We start from the raw sequence: 22,445 nt of genomic DNA on the forward strand, positions 1-22,445 counted from the left end.
TCTGATATTAGAGAGAATAAAAATTCATGTAAATTATTTTTTTATTATTAAAGTACGTCGCGTATTGGTATATATATGTAATACAAAATTGTATCCCCCTTCCTCTTCGAAAACCATATCCCACAAAAAAAATAAAAATAAAAAATATATATATATATATATAATAAACTATTTTAAAAGACAGAAAAACACCAGAAGAAAACAAAATACAAAACCCCTTAATCTTTTAATCAATCGCATGTTGTGGCATTGCAATTTGCAACAGCAACTGCCGACCCCGACAATATCTTCGGATCCAAACTCCCATATCTTCTTCCTTCCGACCTCGTCAGCGATCGAAGAACTGCCGCAGGATCTTAATTATTACGAAGCTCGCAGCCATGGAGGTCGAGGTCGTCTCCGGCTCGAAACCCTCGGCCGACGCGAAATTGAGGAGAGTGGATTCGCAGAAGGATCAGCTCCGCGTGAAGAGGAAGACTCTGCAGGCGGTGCTCGAGCAGTGCCAGAGAGCGCTCGAGTCGCTCGGTACAACTGGGGGTGCTGACGAGGAGGATGGTGGAGATGATGGCGAAGAAGACGATGACGATAACAGTTCTCGTGGTTCGGCCGTTGACGACGAGCGCCGACAGGGCCGGGGATCGACTAGTTCACGGGCTGATTGCGAGGCCGATGAGGTATGGATTGTTGATGATTTTGATGAATTTAGGATTTTGTGTGGGAATTGAGAGGTTTTGGGAATTGATTTGGGTTGAAATTTGGGGTTTTGGGGATAAATTGTATATATATAGCTTGAAATTTAACAAATTAGTTTGGAGTTTGAAATTGAGATTCAGTTGATTTTGAAAATTGGCATAAATATTGAATAAAATTGGCAATCGAGCTGCTTCTGGTACAATCTGTAGTTAATTTTGAGTTAATTGCAAGCTTCGGACTTGATTACTATGGTTACTGGCGATTGTCAAGTTTGATAACAGTGTCGGTGTGGACAGTTATTTCTTATAAGGTCAAAGGATGTAGCTTTTCATGAACGACTTAATTGCTTTGATTAGTTCTGTAAACAATAAATGTGCCAAACGATACATAATCTGGCATGATGCAGCGGACGTCTGAGTCCTTGATCCAATCTTTTTGTGTGTTATGATATCTTCACTGAAGAAATTGGTGTGGTCCGCAAAAGTTGTCTAGTCCATTCTGAAACCTTGTATCACTAATTTTGCTTTTGCTATTGATTTTTTTTTTTCCCAATAAGGGGGACGGTTACTCTTTATTATGCAAACTTTACATATTCTGAAGTAGACACATTTTGCATCTTGATGCAGTTATGCGACCTTCTTAAATCGAGAGTTGAATGCCCCGACTTCCTCCAAAAGCTAGAAAGTGCACAAGCATCAGCTTCCCAAAATATACCTGGTATGCATCCAAAGATAGTTGCATTTTAGAGATCGAGTTCTCTATATGGTGTACATGCTAAACTGTTATTGTGTGGCAGCAGAAGAAGGTAATTCTTGGGATCTGGTTAGTAAGAATGATCTATGGGAAGATGAGGATAGCAACTCTGGCGAAGAAGATTATGTTCTTGTTAGGCAAGAAGATATAGTAGAGGGTATTGCGTGCTTTATGGCTGCATACCTGTTGTCCCTTAAACAGACTAAGGTATCTTCAAACTCTGCTCAGCTACTTCATTTGATTTTATACTATCGCAACTATGATTCACACACTGCCCAAAAAAAACACTATGATTGACATACTGAGAAAATTCAACCTATATGACTGTCTAGCGGAATAGTATATCCATCTTAGTTTTTACAAAGAGAATGAAGGAAAAGAAACACAGGGATTGATTATGTATCCTGCTTTGTGGATATGCTAGGGTTAAACATGCATAATGCTAATTGAAAATTTTGGTCCCACTGTTGGTCCTAGTTTCATCCTAGTCTAGTATTTGGCATTGACCTGTATGGCCGATACTTGGGCATGTAGTATGTTATTAACTTTTTTATTACTTGATCCATGTTAGTCTTGGTTGGCTTTTTGATCTTTTACATTTACTTCCACTATTCTTCCTTTTTGTTAGGGTGCATCTATGCTGTAGCCGGTTTCTTGTGTCTTATGAGTTATTACTCTTAGATGCCACTCCCAATGTTTCACTACGTAGATTTTTACATTTTTATTCTCATCACACACATAAGACATCTTAGCATTATTCTGGCTTTACATGGATGTGATGCTAATACATAGCCATAGGCGTAGCTTCTTGTTATTTGCACCTAATTGGTTCCACTCACAATCTGTTTATACCAACTAGTCTTTTAAATTGATCCTTTCTGATTACTCCTATCATTTTCATCTTAAAATTCTCATCTCTGTGAGGTGGATATGGATCTCTTGCTTTTGCTTTAGAGCCCATCATCATCCTTTAAAAGAATGGTTTTTTTCTCTTAGGAGTACCATACAGAATAGCTTGCTTATTGACAGTTTGTGGAACTTTTCTTTTTAGTCCATCTAGTAGTCTTTTATAAAGTAGGTTGGTGTGTGATGTATGACCTAATGACATGACATACCTAAGAGATTTGGCTGTCACTGCATTTGTAGTTTCCATCTTTTATTGCTGCTAGTATTTCCACATATCATTGACCGTGTGGATCAATGCAAGTAGGTTAGGAGGTCAAACCATTGAATTCATTAGTAATGAACCATTAGACTTTAGCACTAGTGTCAGAATTTTTAACTTGTCGAATTGACATGTCAATATCTTCGTTCTATGATTGTCAAACCAGTATTCAGGCAGATTTTTAAATTGTGCATATGTAGCCTCTTTTTTGTCAATTGGGCATGTTTCATATGCCAAATTGGATTGGTTGGAGGTATCCACTCTTTTTAATTGGTTGCTGTTTGATTTGCAGGAATTGACCCCTAATCAACTTCAGGCAGGTGAGTCTAATATCTGTTTTTAAATTACTTCTTAAGTTTAAGCGGAATAAAAAACTCTCGCTTCAAATCGGGTAGTGCCATATGCATTTTGTGCTTTATTTGATTAGATTTGGTGTCCGCATTTTACAAATGGAATCTTAGATGTCCTATTTCTGGTATAGCCCTTAGCAAAACATTCTCAGTGAAAACGAAGAAGGGAAAGCTTCGGAAGGCATGGGATGGAAGTAAAGTTATCTATAATGTAGCATCGTGGGGGGCAACTGCCATTGGGTAGGTTACTCTTACTTCAACCCATTCTCACCTAATCTGATGGTTTTGGAATTTCTCACCTTCATCATGCAGCATGTTGTGGATTACTCTCTAATCAAACAATTTGTTTACTTACCGAACTTTTTACTGGTGTAACTTTATACAGAAATCGTTGTCTCGATCTTAATTTGAATTCTCTTATTTGACCCTCTCTTTTCGTTATTTACAGGATATACCAAAACCCTGTGATCATAAGGGTTGCCTCGAAAGCCTTCTGGACATCTTGTGAAGTTATATCAAAGTTTATCTAATTTGTCTCTGCTGCCGGGAAAAGCAGGATTTGCTTCTTGTATTTAGTACTTTGTGTACTTCCAACGCAGCTTCGTGTTTCAAAAAGTGCGTAACATTACTGGCATTCTTTTCATGATACCGAATGGCGTGATTCCTTGATGATTTTAATCCTGTAAATATTTGCTTCCGATTGAAGAGTGCAGTTCAAATTTATGTAACACAGCATTGAACATGTGTCGGACATTTTAGATATTTATTTACTTGTGCATAATGTCACCAATGATGTTTTCAATCGCATTAGGCTAACTTTTCGCATAGGAAAATTCAAGATCTGTTGCGTTCTATCTCGGATTTTGAAATTAAGCAAAAACGTCTAACGTACCGAATGTACGTTTCTCCAAACGAGTTGGCATTTGGTATTGGTAAGGAATTCTCTTACTCAAGCAATTTGGACAAGTCTTTGTCCAACAATCTTACACACAAGAATCGTGGAAACATAATGGAAGGGCTTTCTCATTTTCAATCTCATTGTTATGTAGCTACCTACTGAACATAAACATTGCTTGTTCGGGGGAGAACCGTGTGCGTCACGCCACCCGGCCTCATAGATTTTGAATCGGACATCGTTTAGTCATATAAATGTATTAGTTTAGCCAATTTTACGGTTCTATGGTATTCCATTTCACTTATAAGTGAGAGATCTTAGGTTCGACCTCTGCCAAAAGGGAATTCGAATCAATTATTATGGCTAGCCTATTGTGAATATCGTGCCTATCAATTCAATCAGCTGTTTATCATGAACGTGTAACTTGGTACATACACTGTCGATTTATTTGATATATTTGGGTGACTTAACAATCTCTTATTTGAATGATATTTTGTACGGATGATCTTCAAATGAAGATTAAGAAATTGAACGATTCCCATTATGAAACTTCTATAGCAAAGATACTTGTGGGACCATGATTTACCCGGGCTAGAGTAAGGCGGATCGGAATACGCATACCTCAGAAGTCCGGTCATGAACTCAATAGCCTCCATTGCGGAGTTGACTAAACAGATATTCTCCGTTTATGAATTCAATGGTTTATGAAGTCCGGTCATGACCTCCTAACCTACTTAAGGTATGCATAAACTCATATCATCAATATCTGATTCTCATATACGTGTATTAAAACTTACCGCCGTTATGCGTAGGGCATTAGTGTAGCTTCGATTAGAATATCGCTTGTAAGAATATAATGGCCATTATTTTTGTAGCTTAAGATTTAGAGACTTTATTAATGGTTTTGCAAACTAATGGTTTAAATGTTTACATCTTATGGTTTGGCATTCTCTTCTAGAATGCCCAACTGCAGATTTCGAGAGTGTTGAAGGCAACCTGCCGGCGCATGAGGAAAGAGTTGTGGTGTTCCCCGGGATATTATTATCAACGTTATTATGAAGTGATGTTGGAGGCAGTTGATGCCGATGAGGTTAAATTTTACCAAGCACAAGTTGCAGTAGATTCCGTTGATGACAGAATGTGGTTGGAAGTGTTTTGTGTCATGGATGATGAACATTATTCTTTAAGACTATATCATCACCTAGGTAACCATACACTTATCCGATTTACACCATGTGGTTGCTTTGATCATTGTCATATTACGCGTTTAGGGCGAGGGCTGGTATGTTACGCCTGATTATGTATTAAAATTAGTATTGATCATCAATTATTTGTTTGAAACAGACAACTTTTTTGATGATCGACGCTTCAAACTCCAGAGGTCCGGATCTCTTCGTATATCTTTGTTCAGGTTTGCATCTTCTTCTTCTTTTATTTGGTAACAATTCTCATTTGCATTTTTAATGCGCAATGTTATGGTCTAATGTGCACAAGTGATTTCATCGGTCACAAGATTTTCATTGTTGAACCCTTGTGATGGATTATTCCCCCACTCTAAATTCTAAACGATTAAGAGGGAGCTTCAAACTTGGGTGTAGAAGGAGGATCGCCCTGCTCAAGCTTACTTGGTTGCATAGACGATGTCCACCTTTTTTCGTTTTCACCAAGTTAGGTCTAAGGTCGAATTTCAACTCATTCCTCATCTTAAATGATAAATGTAACTAATCGTAAATAATGAAATGTTCACATTCACTAAAGTTTAACCCTTGCGTAAACAATCATCAATCCAGGATTAAACTTGATAGTCAACGATGTGTAGGAGGTTACACGAGTGGAGATGGGAGTGATAGAGAGCATGTTTTTTTGTTGTATTTTATTTTTTAACTTTTCAATATTTATGTTTCTTTAGTAATAAAAAATGGTTTTGATTTTTGACTAATTTTAAATTTTTGGTGGGGCCAAAGGCTTGCCATGTCATTGTTTAATGAAGGACTTAATAACTAAACCAACGAAAGTATGATTTTAGGAACAAATCGTAACTTTAAGTATAAAAGTGAGACGAATAAAACTATAGGTATCAATGTGCCAATTTATAATATTTGAAAGTAGTAAAGTGAGAACTACCGTCTAATGTAATATTCTTTATTATTTAACCTAATGAGAGAAGTATCAGTCATAAAAGCATAAGGTAAGGGACAAAAAAGAATTGAGTATTTATTTAATTATATTTGTTTGGACGGTTGTTGTCAAATGTGCATAAAATATTACAAAAGAAATTGGATTTGCCGCATTTTTATTCGGACGAGCCCACCCGAAAATCGAAAAGTTAGTTTGTGTCGTGTCGGCGCCCCTACGGATGGGACTAGCGAGTCCAACTCAATTTAGTCACTTTAGGAGTGTATTATTAGCGTTTGTCATTCGTGTGATATCAGGAGAGTGCAACCTCTGCTCCCTCCGTCCCAGACAACCGTCGTCCTCCCTCTTACAAATTTACAATGGCTGCCAACGGCATGATCAGCGCCTCCCAAGCATCTTGGCTAAGATCCTCTTACTCTGGAGCCCATCTACGTAGACTGCCGCCATCGTCAGTTGGGTTTATCTCTCTGTCTTCATCATCATCATCATCAGCTGGTAAAATTTCGCAGAGCAGGCGCGTCTTTTCTCCGGAGCAGGAGGCCGCCGGAGGAGGAGGCCTGACGTACAAGGATGCTGGTGTAGATATAGATGCTGGAACGGCGCTTGTTGATAAAATTAAAGCCATGGCTCCTGAAATTGGATCCTTTGGGGTCATTGTCCACGATGAGATACTCGGCGGTAAGTATGATTAATCAATGTATATAATTAACTAATTAATTAATGTTTGATTTTTATTCGTATGCTGTTTGTAATTTTAATTGTATGGTGATGATGTTGAACAGATGATATATATATGCCTTGTTCACGGGACAGATGGCGTTGGAACTAAACTTAAGCTTGCATTTGAGACTGGAATTCATGATACCATTGGCATTGATTTGGTAATCGACCACCTGTTTCTAATATACATATTGTTTTCAATTGATAATTGCTTTTGCAATACCTCGACTATAATCATTATATCTTCGTTTGTTTGTTCCTTTGTTCGTCCGTTCGACTCTCAGGTTGCCATGAATGTCAATGATATCGTTACTTGTGGGGCGAAGCCATTATCTTTGCAGGATTACTTTGCTACAGGCCGCCTTGATGTTGACATCGCTGTTAAGGTACAGTTCACAGACAGTGTGTATGCCCACTAACTGCACTATCGCTTATTCCAAGTTTCTTCTTCTGCACTGTCGTTTAGGTTATACAAGGTATTCGCGATGGTTGCCAACAATCCGGCTGCAGCTGTAAACTGTCAGGCGGAGAGGTATTCGTAACTAACTAGTCTTTTTGAATCGCGTCATTAATTGCCTGTGACTCTGTGAGCTGGAGATTAAATCTTTCCGAACATGCAGAATAAATCTTAATGTTTGCAATCCTTAATTTATACAAACTTTTTTATAAGGTATACACGTCTTGCTGATAACTGCGGACGTTTTTAGACTGCAGAGATGCCGGGCCTTTACAAACACGGGGAGTATGACCTGGGTGGCTCTGCTGTTGGAGCTGTGAAAAAGGATTCGATCATTGATGGGAAAAACATTGTTCCCGGAGATGTCATCATTGGCCTGCCGTCCAGCGGCGTTCATTCCAATGGTTTCTCTCTTGTGAGAAGGTTGGTGCTTCAGCCTATTACAAATTTAAAAAAATTAAAATAAAAATTAACTTTCAGTTTTTGTTAGCTACGACACTATTGTAGTCTATGGCAAGTAGCTTGCAGTATGCGATTAAATTTTGTCTCGCTGGCCGGTCGGTTGACTCGCTGACTCATTACAAAATAGTCCTACCTTACTACTGTTGCATTCATATTGTTACAGGGTTCTGGCTGATGCTGGGGTTTCTCTCAAGGACCAACTGCCTGGTGGAGAAGGTATTACATTTGGCGAAGCTTTGATGGTCCCGACTGTGATATATGTTAAGCAGGTAGGGTCGACATCGATCAAACCCATTATTATACTATGCAGATACATGTTTGTGTTTAACTAAATAACTAGCTGCTGAAAATCAACGTGCAAGTGCTCCCATCATTGAACTCTTTGTTAACTTATTATTGCTTTGCACCAAAACATGCAGGTCCTTGACCTAATAAGCAAGGGAGGTGTGAAAGGAGTAGCTCATATCACAGGGGGTGGTTTCACAGAAAATATACGTCGAGTGTTCCCGAAAGGCCTAGGAGCGGACATTTATAAAGACTCATGGGAAGTCCCATGTATTTTCAAATGGATCCAGAAGGCCGGAAGAGTAGAAGAGGCTGAGATGAGACGGACTTTTAACCTGGGAATTGAAATGGTTCTTGTTGTGAGTCCGGAGGCATCCCAGAGGATACTTGAGGAGGATAGGAATGTTTACCGCATTGGTGAGGTTGTAAGCAGTCATGATGGGGTGGCTTATGTATAGTTGATTTGACGGAACCACAACTTTTCTTGTTCCAGTTTTTATTGTCACTTTGATAAAAGAAAAAAAAAGTCAACGTTAACGCGCTTTCTGTTTCTTTGATGGTAATATTTAATGTGCTTTCTGTTTAGTTTTACGCGTAGAAGATACATAGGAAAAATTAGGGATGTAGAAGAGTGGTGAAGGAGATGGTGATTGTTAAAAATAGGGCCAACTACGTTTTAGACTTTTTAGGTTTCAAGTAATTTTCAAAATTAGTCACAAACATTGCATCGATGGTTTGAAATCATTTCAATTCATGTCTTTTGTTTGTTTGTTTGATTGATTGATTGTCTAATCTTTTGGTAAATTGATGTCTTGACAAGCTAGAGATCTATTTATAATTTGATGTGGAAGCCACACTTACACTCGGACTAAGATGAAGAAGTAACTAAGCGACACGTACGCTTTCACAATTTTTAAAAAATTAAGGACTTGTCTGGTATCCTGTTTGAAAATTTTTACATTTTTCAGAACATTTCTTGAAAACAATTTTCTTTAAGACTCAAAAACTTGATTTAAAATTTTTAAATCTTACGACTTAAACTAGATAAAGAGATCTAAAAAGAGAGGGTCGCAGGAGAAGGAGAAAGAGGAGAGAGGAGGAAAGAAAGTAAGATATGATTGAAGGAAAGAGAAAGAAGAGAGAGGATCGGACGAGATAGAGAGGAAGAGGATTGAGAGAAAGAACCGAGAGAATGAAGACAGCAGATTGAAAGAGAGACGAGAAATGTAAAAAAAAGAGGAGAGAGAGAGAGAGAGAGATTTGGAGTGAGAGGGGAGGAGTGAGAGAAATGAAAAGATTGAATTTAAGTTTAAAAACTCTAAAAACTCATTTTTTATGGTTTAGAAAATAAAATATATTTTTGAGTTCAGTTTTTTAAAATAATCTTACGAAACAAGTTTTTAAGGCCTAAAACTTAAAAATTATTTTTGAATTTAAAAAGTTGTATTCAAGTAAAGTACCAAACAGATCCTAATATTGTATATAAAAAAAAAATTCAACTTTTAACACGTAAGTCAATTTTAAATGAAGCCCAAGACAAAGAAGTAAGGGAGACACAAATATGTGACGACCATACAGTTCCAAAATCCAATGTACTAGTTCTTCAAAAAAAAAATCCAATGTACTTACAAGGGCAAAAAGGTAAATAAGGCATAAGTCAAAAGCTGTTTCGTTGACGGGAGAATTAACAAAACAACAGCAACAACCCTAGGTGGAGCTTCAGCTCGCGTTTTATTCCCGCCACTCTCTCTTTTTGAGCTCCGTCGCTCTCGGCAGAAACTCAGCTATTCAGTGACTCATCTGTTCAGTTGCCATGGTCTCCTCCTTGATACCAAACACTCAGCTCTCTCGCTGCTTTCCCACTTCGCCCAGACCCTCCTTCTCCAACGCCAACCCCGCCCAAACCCAACTCTGCAGACTCTCACCCGGGTCTCACTCCGCTGCCTTCTCCCCCCTGTCCATGTCTTCCTCTGCCGAAACTTCCCGGAAAAGCCACGTGCTTTCAGCTTCAAAAAACGAGTCCGGAGAAAGTGGTAGCGGGAATGTCGGTCTGACGTATAAGGGCGCCGGTGTGGATATTGACGCCGGCGCGGAACTTGTTCAGCGAATTAAAAAAATGGCTCCTGGGATTGGAGGTTTTGGGGGTCTTTTCCCCTTCGGTACGAATATCATGCTAGCTGTTTGAATTTTTTAGTACTTGGGGTGATGAAATTTTTGTGCACTGTTTGTTTGAACTTTTGATTACTCGCGCTGATCAAGTTTTGTGGTGATTGCAGATGATAAATACCTTGTTGCCGGCACAGATGGCGTCGGGACGAAGCTTAAGCTTGCTTTCGATACTGGAATTCACGACACCATTGGTATTGATTTGGTAATGCTAATCTTGTTCGAATGAATTGTCATGTGGTACACAATGTGTCGTTGAAAACTGCTGCTCTAAATCAGTTTCGATTCTCAGGTTGCTATGAGTGTCAATGATATTGTTACTTCTGGTGCTAAGCCGTTATTTTTCCTTGATTACTATGCTACAAGCCGGCTCGATGTTGATCTTGCTGAAAAGGTAGAGCTCACAGTGCCTGAGTTTCTTGGGTTGTGTAAATACATATCACTAATTGAAGCTTACTCACGTTTTTTGTTTGTTTTACCTTTTTCTAGGTTGTAAAAGGTATTGTCGATGGTTGCAAACAATCTGACTGTGTTCTTTTAGGTGGAGAGGTATGCTAAATAATCAATTCTTGTGTTAATATGTATATCAAGCATTTTTTTGCAGTTAATTTGAATGAATAGCATTTTACTTTCACGCTCGCTTTATTAATACTTTGACAAGGTATGGATCCCTGAATTGCATATGCCGAGCATGTCTTCTTGCGGTTAATTAGTATATATATGGTGTTTGTGCTTATATTTGGTACACTTGTTATACATATTTTGGCTAAGGGAGGGCTCACTGAATTGCATATATTTTCAGACTGCAGAGATGCCAGATTTTTACGCAGATGGTGAGTATGACCTCAGTGGTTTTGCTGTTGGAAGTGTGAAAAAAGATGCAGTGGTTGATGGGAAAAACATTGTGGCTGGAGATGTGCTCATTGGCTTACCCTCCAGTGGGGTTCATTCTAATGGTTTCTCTCTCGTGAGAAGGTTGGTGCTGCTCAAACAACATTAGTGTGTAGTGGTTTTCATATACTAAATGTAACGGAAGCAATCAACCTCAAGAATTTTTCTGGTATATCTTTACAGGGTTCTGGCTCACAGTGGTCTTTCTCTGAAGGATCAGCTGCATGGGGAAGATATTACGTTAGGTGAAGCTTTAATGGCCCCAACTGTGATATACGTTAAGCAGGTGAATGCTAACCCGCTTCCAATTCTTTTGCATTTGTGCTTGTCTGGTGTTTTGCTAGTTGCTGAAAACGCTCTCCTCTTTTTTTCCATGCACCAATAACAGGTTCTTGACATAATCAGTAAGGGGGGCGTAAAGGGGATAGCCCACATCACAGGGGGTGGTTTCACGGACAATATACCTCGAGTATTTCCGAAAGGCCTAGGCGCTGTCATCTATAATGGTTCTTGGGAAGTCCCAGCTGTTTTCAAATGGATCCAAGAGGTATAAATATATTACATCCAGCAACCAATTTCGGAATTCTAATTTTTGTTAGATATATCGCTTTGAGCTGGCATCTTGAAACTACATAATCTAGTTTTCTGACTGTCCTTATTTCTAACCCTAGGCCGGAAGAATAGAAGAGGCTGAAATGTTGCGAACGTTTAACATGGGTGTTGGGATGGTTCTTGTTGTGAGTCGAAAGGCAGCCCATAGAATACTTGAGGATGCAAATGGAGCTAATAAAGCTTACCGCATTGGTGAGGTTGTACGTGGTGAAGGAGTTAGTTATAGTTGAAATGAGATACGAGGTAATGTATGCTCTTTTGAGCCTATTTGACGAAGTGAGATGCAAGGTAATGTAAGTGCGGCTTGGATTTTGCAGTTTATGTATCTTGAGTCTTGACGTTCACAAGTTAAATGGGATTTGTCAGAGTTGTCATGAAAGCTTGAGTTCATTAAGGATGGCAGGGCTCTGTTTAAGTTATCAAGTCTGTTTTCTAATCCGTTTCTAATACGTGCTTAAACTATATTCGCTTTCACCGCAAATGATCCAATTTTGATTCTGAATCTTCTGTTCAATGTACCAAAGGTACCTCATCTGCGCTGATATGCCTTTGCGTTTTTCGTGTTGGTGTGCATTGAAACGGTAGTTGTACAGAAAAAAGGTCCTGAACCTGTTTTGGTCGATGCTCGCAAGCCAAACCGATGAACACCATTTACAGGATTTGCTTGCTTGTAAGATTAACGACTTGCTCATTTCACAAGGATTTTACCGATCAGATTTCTAAGATTCAACTTGATTTTAACACACTAAAATTCCGTCAGGGAGTGCAGACGGCCAAAAGAGGAATGTCAAAATCGGTATCGTAACTTCTAAGAACAAACTCAGAAATAGTTGGATAAAATCGTGAAAAGGAAATCTATTAAGCCAATATTTGGTCAATACAAAAATTGTTTATCAATCCTATATTTTCGAGCAAAAACATGTGAAACATTGAGTTCTCTTGTGACTCAAGAGCAGCCGAGTTGCTTGCTCCCTCTATAAAAATAAGCAGCACCCGGCTTATACATGTCGATACAAAAAGGCAATCTGTCTCCCCACCTCATACACTTGCACCTAAAAGTAGTAGGTATTGTCCTTCGGATTGGCAGCATCCTTGCAAAGAATAGACCGGACTTCCATTATGGATCTAGGAGGCTGCACGTCCTTCTCCTGCAGTGTGTTCCCCAACAGCTGCTGCATCTGTGATGCAAATGTATCATCCAGAATCTGCAAATACGAAAGAGGTTGCACATTAGAATGAAAACAACCATACCAAGAAGAAAAAGAGGCAAAGAGGTTGGAAGGTTTCAACCACTACTTACAGAGACAGCAATGCGAGAACCCTTATACCACGACTTATTTTCTTTTCGGTTCTCTAAGAAACTCAGAACATCCTGCGACAGAAAAAGAGCCGACATTAGATGAGCAAAAGCATCAGCACAGAGCCCTGAATTCTTGAAATGCTAGATTGAAGAATTTACCTGTCCCATTCGGTCCCAATAACCTCGACAAATTGCAATGAAGACGTGAGTCCCAAACACAGTATGCAGGTGAGTAACTGTGGTTGCCAGCTGGTCTTTCAGAAGCTGCATTCTACTTCTCACATCAGATTCTACAACGGTTTCTTTTGAATCTTGCAGAATCTTCTTCAGTTTTGTAGCACTCTGCAACTTTGACTGCAATAAACATGAAAATCAGTGACACTTGACAAAAATCACTACTTAATAATTTTAAGCATCCACACAGGTAGTGAATGGAAGCAGATAGTGGTTGCTTACTGCAAACATGTGCAGAAGCCTAGCAGTTCTTTTTATTGGTCAAGTAATTCAGATCGTTACACGAATATACCAGTAATTCAGATCTTTATACACCAGAACATGCATTAATACACGCTTTAATTATTCTTCGATGGAAAAATTAGGCATTTTGTACATTATGACAGATTGGCAATTAACATGTTTAACCTTTATATCCATCTTATCTATACTTAGATCATCTCCCGAGCCATTTTCTTTTTCTGTTAACATATACGCGTTAATTTTGTAACACTATCACACAACAACTAATTCAAACAGAAAGGTGCAAACCACAATGATACTCACATTCTCTGCAAGTTTTTCAACAACTGCTTGTATGTAATTTTTGAACTTGGCTCTCAACATTACAGTGACTTCACTGAGACGCTCTCCAGGAACTGTGTTCCCACCATCCGGAATGCAGGAACCCCATGATTTGAACTGAACTTCGATTTGGGGACGAAGGACATCAAGCATTCTCTTCAACGAATTCAATAGAATTCCCAACTGGAATGCAATCATCAATTTTTAGTTTTATTTTTTAAAACATTGAATACACACTTGAAGATAACCCCAAAGTTCTAATAGTCAACTAACCTCTTCAGGGACTGTATAGGCGCTCACAGACCTTTTGGCAAGCTTCTGAACATACTTGAGGCCAAATTTCTTTGGGGCCAAATTTTCCTTTAATGGTGACAGGATGTCTGCATACTGCTTGTCTAGAGATTCTATGATTGCCTTCTCGACATCAGCAATAGCCTTTGTATTGAAACGTACTTGGAATTACCAAACAAGCTTAATATATGTATATTTATTTCTATTTCTAATATGATAACGTCATAACGCACAAGGACAATTTTCTGGATTCAAATTCTAATGTGGAATATAAGGACAAAAATGATGCATAAAGAGAGATTCACTCTGAACTAAGCAAGCCAAGAAAATAAGAAGCCATAACCGGATGACAAGAAACTCAATTTGTAAACCTCCAAAAAACCAAAAATAAAATAAAAATTATAAAATAAGGAAACGATTATTTTTTATAAACTGGATACAAAAATATGTGGATGAACAAGACTGTTATAACACTAAATGTCATATTCCTTAAGCAAAACAAATAGCTCTGTATTCTATTCTTTAACCATCATGTTTAAAGTAGGAAAAAGATTAATTAATTAAGCAAATGAATGAAGAAGGTGGATCCCACATTCATGGATGTGGTACATATGTGTAAGTCCAACAATAAATTGTTGGATAAGTTCAAAATGAACGATGGTGATGAGAAAAACCAAAGTAGACCAAAGACGACATGAGGAATCCAACTTACATTCTCCAGAATGCAGGCATATTCAGGCCATCTGGAAATGATGATCTCATAGTCACTCAAAGTTGCTTTCAGACGATCATACATTTCATCCACAAAAGGAGTCGTCGAATGCTGTGTCCTAACTCCTGACCATTTTACCTACAAGTGTATAATCTTTAGATACCTTATTGAACGTACACCAGTTTATATGAGTGAGGATATCTTTAGAAGCATCGTTTAGCATAGCCCTCCAAAGATGCAGGTATAAAATTGTTGATAAACCACCACAAAAAGAGTACCGACTCATTTGAGATAAATTTCATACACAATAACACTTAATAACATAAGTACCTTGTCTAATTTGCATGCTTCGAGCAAAGATCCACGCTTATTTTGAATCCACAGCATAATATAGAGGTGGAACAATTCTTTTGCATCAACGCCAGCTTTAATATGACTGAGATAACAAAGAAAATGAATTAGGACAATGCAAACCAAATAATATAATTAAGTGTTAACAATAGTAGTAGTAACAAAATTAACATTACCCGATGTTCCAACTGGAAAGGTCTCTTTGGAAATCTGATGTGGCTATAACAAGGTCTCCTACAGGGGATGAAGGACCCGTTGGGGGGCAAGCAATGAGGAAAGCACGCAATCTACTGCATAGGTCTGTGCTGTATATTGATGCTGACAGATGTGGGAGGTCTACAAAACTGTGCAATGAAAAATAAAGCATCAGAATTATATCTGTCCAACATCAAACAGCCAAACAAACCACTGCACTGGTTTGAGTAAACAATACAGCTTTTCTATATTTTCACAATCACAAAGAAAGTCAAATTAATATCTTAACTATGATCAGCCATGTCGTAAGAAATATTAAACAAACTAAAGCATATATTAAAATGTTAACAAAGACTTAAATCAGTGGTTTTTGCATCTCAAAATGTGAGGAAAATGACTAATAAAACTCTTCTTAATAATATGGAGATTTAGTTGACACTATTCATACTAAATATAAAATATCAAAAGGGTAATTTCTAGTTTTCCTTTCACCTAGGGCCTAAATTTTCAAGGGGCATCCTCTCACATTCCATAGCAAGATCCATTGACCAGAGATAGGGGAAGTGTATCTATTTTGAGCTATTCAGTTAAACCAATGGATCATTAGTGTACAGCAGATAGCATAAGAATTTCACCTCAGAGCACCTATGCACATGAAATAATTATTTTTGCTAAAGATAGTGTGATAGGAACAGGATCATATATACATAAGACGTCAGACCTCAACACAAGATTCAGCACCATATGTCAAAATATCAATTGGCGTAGGTTTTCAATAATGTAACCACAAGTGATAGCTTTTTATCATCATTTCATTTCATAACAATAAAACAAGCCAACTGTTTACAAATACTAGATAGTGCCTCTAATGGACAAATATTTTGCCAAAAAAAAATGAAATCAGATTTGAGAGAGTATCACTTGACGGTTTCACCTGTGTACCTGGGGAGTATATGCTGATTATGGATCTCAATATCAGTGTGGATTTCATTCCTAATGTTAAGGCACAAAGATTTCATTTTCTGGTAAGCAGTCGCCATACTCAAACTATCAAGCAATGTACCATCGCTATTGCTAGTAATATATTCATCTGTCTCAGCTAAGTGCCTCCGTGATCTCTTTCTCGCAGCAACCTGGCCAGTCACTTAAAACAATTAGAGAAAAGAACAGATATATCACCCACGCAAATCATTGTTAAATAAAGGGAAATTTCTCAAACCTGGAAATGGTGGCATAAAGCAGTCTGCGCCTCGGGAGACAAGATATCATGAAGAAGCGTGTAAAGTTTGACAGCAGGCTCCAATGCAGGTGCAGCATGCCCAGTCGCAGGTCGAAAGACCTCCATAATTCCTGAAAGTGATGACTCATCCAAGGACTTGTAATTCTCAAAAGCTAGAGCAAGAGTTTGTTGAATCTGATCCTTAGTTTCTCCTAAGATTCGGTTCTGTGAAAACAAAAGTATTAGACATTTTGTTATGATAGAAATGACAAGAAAGTAAAATGCAATAAGCAAAAAGCATGCCACAACATAAAAGTTAATATCAAAAGCAACAATGATTCAAGAATACCTCTTGGTGACTCAGCGTGCTCTTGTTATGGCCTTTCATCAAAACAGGCCTTAGCAAATCGTACACCAAGTTGAGGCAATCAGCTGTTGGTGTAGCTACATCCATAACATAAGAGAGATACCTAATCAAGATGTTCATATTAGAAGCAAGACTCGGATATGGAATCAGTGAACAAAAAGAAGCGGCTTATAACAATCATTCACATGGGCATATCATTTTAACAGAAACAAGCTATCAATCCAACAACATTCCATTACCTCAGCTTGGTGTATACATCAGAAACACCATAATATGTTGCAAACTCAGTTAAAAGCCATTTCCATGGACCCTGCACCACTAGATTCCTTTGTTGAAAATGCTGAACCTTCATAGCAGCTTCTAAAACAAGGTCATATGCAACTGTTTCTGCAACAGAGCCACACTGAACCACAAAAGCAAAACCAATATCACAAAAGGCATTTTGCAATACATCGTATATAATGGAAGTATCCATGTTCCCACATTCAGCTAATGGATTAATAATCATTCTTTGTACGATATTAAAGTCCAAATTATAAATAATAATAAAATAAATAACTATATACTTTCTTCCCTTTTCTTGTTTTTTTTTTTTTTTTTTTTTTTCCTTATCCTTTTTTGGCCCAGGACTGGAACATGGTGGCTAATATACATTGCTGAGGAATAATACGAGAAATCACTCAAGAAAAGATTCAAATCTTATCATTCCTTCATCTTTAGAAGATTACAGCACAATATTTAATGAGGGTATACATTATTGTGCTATTGGAAGAAACCCTTGAGCTAAATACTGTTATACACCAGTTAACTAAAATTGAAGAGATTCTCTTCTAAGGTCCTGTCAGTCATACCAAATATATACTATATATCTATGGATCCTAACACCTGATAACAAAAAGCAATCAGACGATCATTTCTACATCCACTTCTTGAACCCGTCAAGATACAAGTGTGTAGTTAACCTTGTACGACAATTAAACTAAGATTTTTTTTTTTTCTTAAGGATTACCATTGTATTAGATTACAAAAAAAACTAATTCATAAATGAAACAACAAATGGAGAAACTCTTTATAAACAAGGCTAATATATCTTTAAGGATACTGAAGTAACAAATAAACACCTTGGGATTGTCATCTGAACTTGTTGAATAATATGTAGATAGCTGCATCTTTCCCACAGGTTCATGTTCTGGTTCACGATAGACAGAGAACCAGCGTTGCTTGTCAGCCTGCAATCAACAATAAAATTAGCCTTTCTGCCAGAACCATTATAGCTTTTATTTATCCTAAAGCTACCACCCTAAGGATTAAGAAGGCATTACTGGGTCATCAACAACTGTTGCCACTTGAACAATGACTCTACCAAAATGCTTTCCCTTCGAATCAAAGACTTCAACTATTAGATCATCTCCCAAACTATCTGGAAAGCTGTAAGAGGTGTCAGTACCTTTCTCAACATTCTCAAGCAGATATTGCTTAGTAAAAAAGAACAAGAGAGCATACAAGACATGAGTTTCACCGGATCCAGGTTGCATCTTGACAGCATCTTCTTCAGTTGAACTTTTCAGTCTTAACAAACAAGAGTACGTTTCTGATGCCAGTTAAAAGTGAAGGTTAACATTCCAGTAATTCATGAAAGACATTTGGAAAGAATTATGTTATATACACTACAAAGTACAAACACAGCAGACTATCAGAAAACCGTAGCATGCAAAAAAGAAACAAAATGAGGCACCCTTATAAGTGGCCATAAGTTACGGATACAAGAAATGCTAGTCACAGTTTAAAAGTAAACACTTACAAACTAAATCTATGATTTAATGACAGAATAAGCACATAAACCTTCAAGGCTTTAAGATAGTCTCGATATACAGATTAGAGTACACCAATTGTCAGGAAGCACTAGGGCGTGGAGTTTCATTGCATATTTCTATATCTATATCTATGGGTTTCCCTCATCTAAGTTGTACGAAAGGTTGCACACTATCAATTATACTCCTAAAGACAAAAGATCTTTCCCTGTGAAGTGGGATATCGAGATTATTGTAAAAGATGGTGCAGGTTGAATGAACGAAATTTTATCATCAATCCTTGTGGTACAAGGGGCATTTCAAAATAAAATGTAGAGAGAGAGAGAGAGTTGAATTTTCCATGCTCATACCATGCACAACTTCATATGAGGACGAACTGTCACGTAGACTTGTTACACCAGTTTTCAAAAGTCCAGACACCTGTTTTATATACTGAGTACCAGCATGCACATATGCCAAGCTTTGACGTGAAAAAGAACCATTTGCAGGTACCCGAGGTGCAACTCGAATCTTTCGAAGGGCTTGCCATCCAGAGGCAAGTGTAGACTGGAAGCTGGAGAGATGATAACGAATGGATTCCAGTTTGATTACTGGTGGCCTTATAGACGAAATACTGCACCCGGTAGGTGGGTCCAGGCCCATTTTAATTCTGCGCACTGTACAATGAAAAAGAATTCAGAATGATCTCATAACCACGCACTTGAATAGTAAGAATTTAAAAACAGGCGTTAGATGCTACCTTGCACTTTCATTTTGCCAACAACTTTCTTTGGTTTTGGAGCAGCTTTCTCACTTGCAAGCTCTGAAGTCTGCTTTGCCAACAGTTCTTCCTCTGATTGTAAAAGCACTTGTCGTAAACTACAGTTTGACAGCAAGGTTTTAATGAGATGGAGTGTCAATGGTGGAAAAGATAAAAGTAAAGAAGTTTTTCACATCATTCACTGTACTAGTTTAAGCTTTCAACACTAAATATTTTACTAATCGCCTGATCAGAAACAATGTCAACATCACTGAACTCCCATAAGGTTCAAACTTTTTTTCTCAAAACCCATCGTAACCTAATTCACTTCTGGCTTAGTCAAACCATAAACTCAATTATATTAATTTGCTATGTTGCATAACTTTTTTTAGAATATGAATCCATGTGAGGATTTGAACACGAAACTGGCAACAGACACGTAATTATACAGGGTCTAATAAGAATGCCATGAAAAGCCGTCTAAATTAAGTTTAAGATAGGAGAATAAGGTGATAAAGAGAATGGACTCACCTAAATGCATCTCGTAGAAGAGCACATTCATTTTCCAAGAACATGGGAGCTTCCATGCATTCCATTGCCCAAGCATGAAGGCACAAACGCACACATGCATCATATGCAATGACACCATGCCATGGCCCTAGAGCACTGATATTGGTTTATGGCACATAAAGTCAATACATTTTAGATGACAGAAACAAAGGTTAAACCTAAAAAACAATTATGGCATTGGTTAGAGATACCTTGCATAATATGTTGGGAGCCGAGCTGGGCATGATGGCGCAGCAGCTTCGGAACTAGTTGTAGTTCTGTGAACAGAGATTGACATAAGTTGGTCCAGTTACCAAAACTAAAACATACTTATGTGACAAACTGTATGACTGAGAAATGTAAAATAGCAGCATGCTTCAAGTACTTAAGTTTGTGAAACAAAAAGTTTCATGTTTCTTTCCAACATAAGCACAGATGCATGCCATTGTTTCCAAATAGGACTGCAGTAATATGCATACCTTGCAAACTGTTCAAGATTCCCATTTCCAGTAACAACATCCTGCTTTTTACCAGGGGTTGTTTTGAATTCAGATGGAGAAGTAGCATGCGGTGTCCTATGCACTCTAGTAGGACTTTTCTCATCATCTTGTCTAATTTCCTGAGTTGCACCACTAAAGGGTGGTGCACTGGGAACATCGTCATCAGGAAAATTTTTACTCTGCAGGTTTGTGGAATGCAAATTCTGCAAAATGGACAGGTTCAGAAAGAGAATCAGTGCGGTAGTACACCATTTAGATACCTTGATAATTATTATGCTGCAATGCTGGTCTGTTAGATAGAGAGTCCCTCGATACATAAATAAAACTTTTGCCTTACCAATTTTAGCTTTACCAACTCTTTTTAGTAGGGGTGAATAAAAGGAAATGTTATCCAACAGTTATTAACTAACAATGATTTAGTCAGCATAACTTTAGAATCTCAAGTAGGAGTGTAAGTGATAGCATGCTGTCTTGGATGTCAAACAACAATCCAGATACAATTAAAGATATAAATATACAAACCTTTTCAGCAGCACTTTCCAAGTTCCTACGTGAAGTAGAAAACTCTGAGCTTGCAGCTGAATCAGATGACTCGTCCTCCATATAACCATTCTGCGCAACTGGATACTTCCTCGCTCCCCTCACCAATCTCTCTGCCACAGGTTTCTGTCTCCCCACAACAGTGTCCATCGAGGAACTGACATCTGAGTAAGTATAATCACTGCCATAATTGGTCTGCCCTTGCGACGGCTTCCCATACCTATGAGCAGCAGCACTGGGAACCCTATCATCTTGCGGTGACGAATCAAGCGAGTACCTGCCTCCATAAACTCCATCTTCTGAATCAGTGGTTCTGTCATTATCAGAAGCAGACCCACTCTCATCCCCATCGGCTGGAATTGTCCGAACCGGTATGGCATTGGAGGGCAAGTGTCCACTTCTAAATTTAGACGGAGGGGGGAGTCCAAACCCCCTGCCACCACTACCATTGCGAATGTGCATAATCGGATCAATCCTAGGCCGCAAATTAGAACCCGAAAATGGAACTTCCTCCTTCTGATTAAGCAACACAACCCATAAATCCAAATTTCAGAATTCAGAACAAAATTTTCTGACTTTGAAGCGCACATGCAAAATTAACACAAACCCAGATCCTAAATTCCCAAACACACTAGAACAAGAAGCAGTATTCACTCAAACAACAGTATAAATCAAACTCTACTTTATTATTTATTTATTTTTAATTAAAAAAAAAAGAAAAAGGAAACAGGGTATGATTTATCTTCACAAACCTCTCTAACCCAACGAAGGGCGCTCCTATCAAGTCCTTCAGTGAACATCTCTTCTGGATTCTTCCTTTACCTGATTCAAAACCCACAAACCAAAAATTTTAAAATAAAAAAAAATCAACTTTTTTTCTCCAGAATCTTCCCACCACCCACAAACAACTTACATATGGCAATGCAGAAAACCCAAATGAGAGAGAGGGATTTCAGAGAAGAAGAAGTAAAATCAGCGAGATTTTGGAAGAGAAAAGTGCTTCTGCGAAAAGCTATTTCAGAAGACGTGCTTGTTTAATGATCTCTCTGTTTCTTCTGGGTGTGGAAATCTCACACACTGTGAACTATATTCTGACTTCTTTCTTTCTATTTTCTTTTCTTAATTAATTTAGGATTTCGTCTACTGCTTTCCTTTTCTTTGTTATAGATTTTCAAAAATCCCAACGAATCTCGTACGCGGTCGAATAGGCAAGAATATTTTGGATTTGGAAGCCAAAACGGCGACGTAGAAGGAAATAAATTGGATTGTGTAATTAATTAATCTTCATCAAAAAAGGTAATTTATTAAATTAATTAAAAGTTCTAACGTTAGATTATTAATGGAAAATAAAATGCTTTTCCGACGTAGCCGTCAACAAGTAACGGGTAGTCGACGTGGCAGAGCGGAGCCCGGAGCTTTTGTTTTTTAGCTTTTTTTTAATTATTTATATCAGCCGAAAAAAATAATAATAATGTTCCTAAATTCCGA

General features: G+C 38.0%; 4 protein-coding genes across 5 annotated transcripts; 3 read left to right on the forward strand and 1 right to left on the reverse strand.

Moving 5' to 3' along the window:
- The first annotated feature begins 170 nt into the window (after positions 1 to 170).
- On the forward strand, positions 171 to 3,763 carry LOC137739589 (uncharacterized). 2 transcript variants are annotated; one of them, XM_068479222.2, is made up of 6 exons: positions 171 to 674; positions 1,320 to 1,410; positions 1,493 to 1,653; positions 2,904 to 2,931; positions 3,093 to 3,201; positions 3,410 to 3,763. In XM_068479222.2, exons 1-6 carry the CDS (start codon positions 381 to 383, stop codon positions 3,489 to 3,491), a joined length of 765 nt encoding a protein of 254 aa, XP_068335323.1. In that variant the 5' UTR covers positions 171 to 380; the 3' UTR covers positions 3,492 to 3,763. The 2 variants fall into 2 exon arrangements, with proteins under 2 accessions (XP_068335323.1, XP_068335316.1); XM_068479215.2 differs by having other exon boundaries at positions 191 to 674; positions 1,490 to 1,653.
- Positions 3,764 to 6,199: 2,436 nt separating this feature from the next.
- On the forward strand, positions 6,200 to 8,467 carry LOC137717824 (phosphoribosylformylglycinamidine cyclo-ligase, chloroplastic/mitochondrial-like). Its single transcript, XM_068457349.2, has 7 exons — positions 6,200 to 6,679; positions 6,785 to 6,873; positions 6,997 to 7,098; positions 7,179 to 7,244; positions 7,420 to 7,592; positions 7,795 to 7,900; positions 8,051 to 8,467. The coding sequence occupies exons 1-7, from the start codon at positions 6,352 to 6,354 to the stop codon at positions 8,372 to 8,374; spliced, it is 1,188 nt and encodes a 395-aa protein (XP_068313450.2). The 5' UTR covers positions 6,200 to 6,351; the 3' UTR covers positions 8,375 to 8,467.
- A 1,130-nt stretch (positions 8,468 to 9,597) lies between these two features.
- Positions 9,598 to 11,964, forward strand: LOC137708077 (phosphoribosylformylglycinamidine cyclo-ligase, chloroplastic/mitochondrial). The gene is made up of 8 exons (XM_068447066.2): positions 9,598 to 10,075; positions 10,193 to 10,287; positions 10,375 to 10,476; positions 10,572 to 10,631; positions 10,885 to 11,057; positions 11,157 to 11,259; positions 11,362 to 11,520; positions 11,645 to 11,964. Exons 1-8 carry the CDS (start codon positions 9,730 to 9,732, stop codon positions 11,813 to 11,815), a joined length of 1,209 nt encoding a protein of 402 aa, XP_068303167.2. The 5' UTR covers positions 9,598 to 9,729; the 3' UTR covers positions 11,816 to 11,964.
- Positions 11,965 to 12,415: 451 nt separating this feature from the next.
- On the reverse strand, positions 12,416 to 22,184 carry LOC137708068 (uncharacterized). Its single transcript, XM_068447054.2, has 23 exons — positions 21,871 to 22,184; positions 21,710 to 21,779; positions 20,940 to 21,473; positions 20,397 to 20,620; positions 20,130 to 20,195; positions 19,900 to 20,034; positions 19,369 to 19,487; positions 18,980 to 19,285; positions 18,322 to 18,409; positions 18,141 to 18,246; positions 17,940 to 18,047; positions 17,058 to 17,221; positions 16,801 to 16,921; positions 16,452 to 16,676; positions 16,175 to 16,365; positions 15,214 to 15,381; positions 15,017 to 15,122; positions 14,687 to 14,824; positions 13,957 to 14,118; positions 13,666 to 13,866; positions 13,045 to 13,239; positions 12,886 to 12,957; positions 12,416 to 12,790 (listed from the first exon to the last, which is right to left on the reverse strand). Exons 2-23 carry the CDS (start codon positions 21,755 to 21,757, stop codon positions 12,638 to 12,640), a joined length of 3,630 nt encoding a protein of 1,209 aa, XP_068303155.2. The 5' UTR covers positions 21,758 to 21,779; positions 21,871 to 22,184; the 3' UTR covers positions 12,416 to 12,637.
- Positions 22,185 to 22,445: the final 261 nt, after the last annotated feature.

Source organism: Pyrus communis, chromosome 15 (genome assembly GCF_041283825.1).
Source record: "Pyrus communis isolate YQ-2024b chromosome 15, ASM4128382v1, whole genome shotgun sequence".
Classification (NCBI taxonomy): domain Eukaryota; kingdom Viridiplantae; phylum Streptophyta; class Magnoliopsida; order Rosales; family Rosaceae; genus Pyrus; species Pyrus communis.

Excerpts from the sequence above, each read along its gene's own strand:
- LOC137708077 (XM_068447066.2), top strand. The coding sequence starts at position 9,730 with ATGGTCTCCTCCTTGATACCAAACACTCAGCTCTCTCGCTGCTTTCCC. Across the intron at positions 10,477-10,571 it reads ATGTTGATCTTGCTGAAAAG|GTTGTAAAAGGTATTGTCGA; the intron begins GTAGAGCTCACA and ends ACCTTTTTCTAG. Across the intron at positions 11,521-11,644 it reads TTTTCAAATGGATCCAAGAG|GCCGGAAGAATAGAAGAGGC; the intron begins GTATAAATATAT and ends TTCTAACCCTAG.
- LOC137708068 (XM_068447054.2), bottom strand. The coding sequence starts at position 21,757 with ATGTTCACTGAAGGACTTGATAGGAGCGCCCTTCGTTGGGTTAGAGAG. Across the intron at positions 20,035-20,129 it reads CTCCCAACATATTATGCAAG|TGCTCTAGGGCCATGGCATG; the intron begins GTATCTCTAACC and ends AACCAATATCAG. Across the intron at positions 19,488-19,899 it reads CTTCTACGAGATGCATTTAG|TTTACGACAAGTGCTTTTAC; the intron begins GTGAGTCCATTC and ends GTCAAACTGTAG.
- LOC137717824 (XM_068457349.2), top strand. The coding sequence starts at position 6,352 with ATGGCTGCCAACGGCATGATCAGCGCCTCCCAAGCATCTTGGCTAAGA. Across the intron at positions 7,593-7,794 it reads GGTTTCTCTCTTGTGAGAAG|GGTTCTGGCTGATGCTGGGG; the intron begins GTTGGTGCTTCA and ends ATATTGTTACAG. Across the intron at positions 7,901-8,050 it reads CTGTGATATATGTTAAGCAG|GTCCTTGACCTAATAAGCAA; the intron begins GTAGGGTCGACA and ends CAAAACATGCAG.
- LOC137739589 (XM_068479215.2), top strand. The coding sequence starts at position 381 with ATGGAGGTCGAGGTCGTCTCCGGCTCGAAACCCTCGGCCGACGCGAAA. Across the intron at positions 1,411-1,489 it reads AGCTTCCCAAAATATACCTG|CAGAAGAAGGTAATTCTTGG; the intron begins GTATGCATCCAA and ends ATTGTGTGGCAG. Across the intron at positions 3,202-3,409 it reads TGGGGGGCAACTGCCATTGG|GATATACCAAAACCCTGTGA; the intron begins GTAGGTTACTCT and ends CGTTATTTACAG.